The sequence below is a fragment of the Cyprinodon variegatus genome, unplaced genomic scaffold (genome assembly GCF_000732505.1).
Source record: "Cyprinodon variegatus isolate N-32 unplaced genomic scaffold, C_variegatus-1.0 Scaffold24, whole genome shotgun sequence".
NCBI lineage: Eukaryota > Metazoa > Chordata > Actinopteri > Cyprinodontiformes > Cyprinodontidae > Cyprinodon > Cyprinodon variegatus.
In genome coordinates, this window is record NW_015150477.1 from 1,746,186 (window position 1) to 1,751,278 (window position 5,093).

Sequence of the window (5,093 nt, forward strand, 5' to 3'; positions counted from 1 at the left end):
TCCTCAGGGTTCTGTTCTGGTCCAGACCCTCAGGGTTCTGTTCTGGTCCAGACCCTCAGGGTTCTGTTCTGCCTCAGGGTTCTGTTCTGGTCCGTACCTTCGGGGTTCTTTTCTGGTCCTCAGAGTTCTGTTCTGATCCAGACCCTCCAGGGTCCGGTTCTGGTGCGGTTCTAACCAGCCCGTGTTCCGTCCAGGTCTGAAGTACCTTCACTCGGCCGGGATCCTCCACAGAGACATCAAACCCGGGAACCTTCTGGTCAACAGCAACTGTCTGCTGAAGGTGAGCAGAAGCTTCTGGATGGTTCTGGTTCTGGTTCACGCTGCAGATGGAACCCAGAGGGGGGGGGCCTGGATCCAGATCCACCTGACCATGCCCCCCCTTAGGAACCAGAACCAGAACCGGGCCCAGAGGGAACCTAGAACCCCATGTTTGGCCCCCAGACTCTGAAGCTTGTCTTTTCTCCACCCAGATCTGCGACTTCGGCCTTGCCCGCGTGGAGGAGCCCGACCCGTCGCGTCACATGACCCAGGAGGTGGTGACCCAGTACTACCGGGCCCCCGAGGTTCTGATGGGCTGCCGCCACTACGGCTCGGCCATCGACGTCTGGTCAGTGGGCTGCATCTTCGCCGAGCTGCTGGGCCGGCGGATCCTGTTCCAGGCCCAGAGCCCCATCCAGCAGGTGAGGAGGTTCTGCTGCCCCCCGCGGGCCCCCGGCGGGTCGGAACCAGAACCAGACTGAGTCCTCTCTCTGTGATCTGCAGCTGGACCTGATCACCGATCTGCTCGGAACGCCGCCTCTGTCCGCCCTGGCCTCAGCCTGCGAAGGGGCCCGGGCTCACATCCTGAGGGGCCCCCACAAACCGGTACGTGATTGGCTGGCAGAGTGTGGGGGCGTGGTCTGCCCCAGGACGTAGAAAACAGGGAATCTGGTTTCTATGGTAACCTCGGATGAATAAATGGAGGCAGCTGGTTCCTATCTGAGCCATCAGGCTCCGCCTCCCCGTCTCTTAACCAACCATCATGCTGCTGCCTCGTTTCCATGGTTACTCCTCTAAAGTAGGGTTCTGTGTCTGCAGCCGTCGCTGTCGGTCCTCTACATGCTGTCGGACGGCGCCACGCACGAGGCCGTGCACCTCCTCTGCCGCATGCTGGTCTTTGACCCGGTGAGTCCGCCGACCGTCGCTCCCGTCCAGAACCGCTCCCGCCGGTCCAACCTGAACGTCTGTTTGCAGGCCAAGCGGATCTCTGGCAGCGACGCGCTGTCCCACCCGTACCTGGACGAGGGCCGCCTGCGCTACCACACCTGCATGTGTCAGTGCTGCTACTCCGTCCCCACCGGCCGCGTCTACACCCGGGACTTTGAGCCGGCGGCGGAGCGGCCGTTCAGCCACAGCTACGAGAACAGCCTGCTGTCCGTGTGGCAGGGGAAAGGTAGGTGTGGTCGCGGCGGTGGCGGCGGCGGTTCCTGGCGGACCTAAAGGTTTCCTGTCTGTGTTTCCAGAGCTGATCCATCGCTTCATCACGGAGCATCAGCAGGGAAAACGGGTTCCTCTGTGCATCAACCCTCAGAGCGCCGCCTTCAAGACCTTCATCAGGTGAGCCACCTGCTGCTGGTTCTGTTCCACAGACGGCTCTCCGCTCTGATTGGCTCCTAACTCAGGATGCAGTCCAGTAGAACCGGTACCAGAACCGGGTCAGACCTTTGGTTCTGGATGGAACACATTTATAGGCTGAGAAAGTTCTTGGTTCTGATGGACCCACCAGGAGGACTGGTTCTAATAAGGTACGGCGGCGTACCATCACCAGTTTAAACTGGATCAGAACCAGTCAGTAGAACCGCGGGCCCGACCTCTCAGACAGGAAGTGTGAATGAAGGCGTTGCGCTCCTTTGGTGGCGCCGATGGTTTAGCTGAACGTTGTTCACCATCCGCCATTAGAAGAAGAAAACAGAACCAGCGGGCGTTCCCCGCGAAAAACAAAGATGGAGGCTGCGTCTGAGCGTCTGACCTCAGATGGCCTATCGTCCAATAGATGAACATCTATACCTTCACTATAAAGCTCCGCTCTAGATATAGATGGAGGGGTCAGAGGTCAGCCTTCTATAGATGGTTCTGTTCTTCCTCTGCCTCTCTGGCTCCATCTGCTGGTGAGAAGTGAACGGCGCTGTCAGGTTGGTTCTGCTGAATTCTGGGCTTTGTTCTTGTGGTTCCGTCAGGTCGTGCAGGGTTCCTGCAGGTCCTTGAAAAGTCTGAAAAAACATTGAATTCTTCAAAATAAAACTAAGGCCTTAATTGGTATTAAAATGTCTTCAATTAGTCTTTCCTAGGTCTTATTTTTTAAACATCATAAATAATTTAACGACGACCTTCAGAATCATAGACTGGTTTCAGATATTACAGGCTAACTATGGAACCAAACGACCCGCTCATCGGTTCCTGTTAGCATGTTTCCATGGATACCAGGCCTCGTCTATAAAGACTCAAACTCACTGCGGATCCAGACGTTAGAACTGAGAAAGCTTCCTGGATGGGAAGCAAAACGTCTTCAAACCTGGGAAACCAAGTCCAGAGGATTTTTCTTTTTTTACTTTTACGTAATGAGAATGACCTTCATCAGCATCATGAATAGGATTATTTTTATTACGATTTATTTTTGTAATCTAAATTAAACATTAAAATTGAAAACATTTTTTTTTTATTTCAAAGAAATAACGGCTGGCCATCATTGGTTCCGTCCCGATAGCGGAACCAATGAAGCGTTGTTGCTGCCGGGACATTTGGGAGATGCAGCATTAACTGGAAAATATGAGCAGGTGTAAATATAACGAAAACGTCTCCAGCTCAGAGTTTCCTCCACGGATAAAACCAGGAAACATCCATGAGGCACAAGAAGTCATTGAAGCTGGGAACGATGGGAATGAAGGCGGTGGAGTCGCACGCGAAACGCGAAACACAAAGCGTCACAATCGAGTTAGAGAGAAACAGGCGATATTTCTGGGTTTAGTTCCTCCCTGGTCTCTGCAGCGCCTCCACTGATCACCCAATCTAACATAGAAAAACATACAGAGAAAAACAGCTGCAAAAAGCTGGGGCTTTAAAGTTTGTGAATTCAGTTTATTAATTGTTCAAATTTATCTGTCATTTGTGTGTTTTTAGTTTTCTTCCTGTTTGGGAAGCTTTTCAAAATTTCAACATTAGTGCTTAACATTAACATTGTGTCGCAAGCAGGTTGTTCTTGTTTCTTGTGTTTCTTGTGAATTTGGTCTTAATTTTATATTTCAAGTGGCATTAAAAAGTCTTGAAAAGTCTTGAAAAGTCCTGAAAAGTCTTGAAAAGTCTTGAACTGAACGGTCTCTGCTGTAGGAACCGTCTTACTTCCTGTCTCTGTCCTCAGGTCCACCGCCTGGCATTCCTCCAAGGTGTCCAGGAAGGAGGAGAGATGAAGGCTGCTGCTCCTCATCCTCCACCACCTCCTCACCCCCCCACCCACCGGACCGACCCCATGTCGCTGCCTCCCTGACCCGGCGCCGATGTTCCTCAGGAGAACCGGGAGAACTTCCTGCTTTGATCATTCCGACCCGGTTCTGAACCCTACCGCGTCGCCATGGCGATGGCAATGATGTAGCAGGTCCCACCGACACTCCCTGGTTCTGTTGGTGAGCGGCCTGGTTCTGGTCTCAAAGCGCCGCAGAAGCTGGGATGGACCGGTACCAGGCAGGAGAGCGTTGCTCCGGTTCTAAAAGCCGGACCTTCCAGGGGGGACCGTTTCTACTGGATGTGGTTCTGACTGGTCCAGACGATGTCCAGGAGGAATCTGGACCTCCTGTTGATACCGTCTGGGCCTCAGTCAACCATGAACAGCCTGGTTCTGGTCCGGCTGCAGGAACTGGGCCAAACCTTCCAGTGGGACAAAGGTCCAATTGGTGCCAAACTTGTTTGAAAGCGGGTCAGCGGCGTGGCAGGAACCAGCAGCTCCGGGTCGGCGCTGGAAGGCCCGGGTCTGGTTCCCCTGAGTGGTGCGGATGCTGTGCACTGATCCGGTTCTGATAGAACCCAGAACTCTGCTTCTTTTAACTTATTAGAACTTTGTTGTTTTGGTTCTGATTCTGCTCCTGGAGTCCAGAACCTTTGGGTTTCCGTAGAACCGTTTAGTTCTTGAGTCCGATTAGTGAGCCTAGATTCTGGACCGGGTCTCTGAGGCGCCGGTTCTGACCCGCAGCGTTTTAGGATCAGAACATCATTTCCAGCAGATGTTCTGGAACCGGAACCGGACCTTTAGGCGGTTCTGAGGAAGCGTTTAGCCGGTTCTGCCCCATCTTTAGGCTTAGCGCCGGGGGGGGCGGGCTCTCTGAAACGCCACTTCCTGTTTATTAACGTTAGTCTTTGTTCCAACTCTGCTCTAGTCCTGATCATAGGAGCAGTGAGCCTCATCAGGAGAGATGACATCATCTTAGCTCCTGTTTTATAGATGAATTCAACCAATCAGAGACTGATGCTTCGCTCAGACTGAACGCCATCAGAGGAGCTCCTGCTGCTTCATCTCTGATCCTCATTAAGGTCAGACGTCCAGTAAAGTGAGTCCAGAAGCTTCTGCTGCTTCATCTCTGATCCTCATTAAGGTCAGACGTCCAGTAAAGTGAGTCCAGAAGCTTCTGCTGCTCCTGTGTTCGATGCCAGACCCCCACATACCGGCGCTGCACTGTCACTGGGAATCCCCAGCAGCAGCTGCCTCAGGCCCGCTCACCTCTTGGGGGTTTTCCCCTCCTGTTGGTGGCGGCTGGAAGTAGATGTTAGCGTTTTTCAGGTCTGTGCTACAAACTGCAGGCAGCAGGATAATAAAAGCCAACATATTCTGCCGGCAGGTTTCTCCATTTGAAGTTAATTTAGGCGTTAATAAACTGTTTCAGAGGAGTGATCATAGCGCTCTGCATCAGCAGCGCTGCGTCTGACTCCCTGCCAGCTCCCAGATCAGCTTCTGATTGGTCGATGCGTCCAGCAGCTGATAAATGTTGAACAGTGAGGAACGTGCTACTCGCTAAAATCCTGATCCCATTCCTCTGAATCGTCTCGGTTCCTTCTGGGTCAGAACCGCG

General features: G+C 52.9%; 1 protein-coding gene across 1 annotated transcript in view; it reads left to right on the forward strand.

Annotated features, from left to right (window-relative positions):
* LOC107097119 (serine/threonine-protein kinase NLK2-like) overlaps nt 1–4,592 on the forward strand; it is a 7,665-nt gene extending 3,073 nt beyond the window's left edge. The window contains exons 6-12 of the mRNA XM_015394137.1: nt 195–280; nt 471–680; nt 763–864; nt 1,078–1,164; nt 1,234–1,432; nt 1,503–1,596; nt 3,395–4,592. Of these exons, the coding sequence (XP_015249623.1) occupies nt 195–280; nt 471–680; nt 763–864; nt 1,078–1,164; nt 1,234–1,432; nt 1,503–1,596; nt 3,395–3,443 (827 nt within the window). The 3' untranslated portion in view covers nt 3,444–4,592. The remainder of the gene's footprint in view (nt 1–194; nt 281–470; nt 681–762; nt 865–1,077; nt 1,165–1,233; nt 1,433–1,502; nt 1,597–3,394) is intronic.
* Nucleotides 4,593–5,093: the final 501 nt, after the last annotated feature.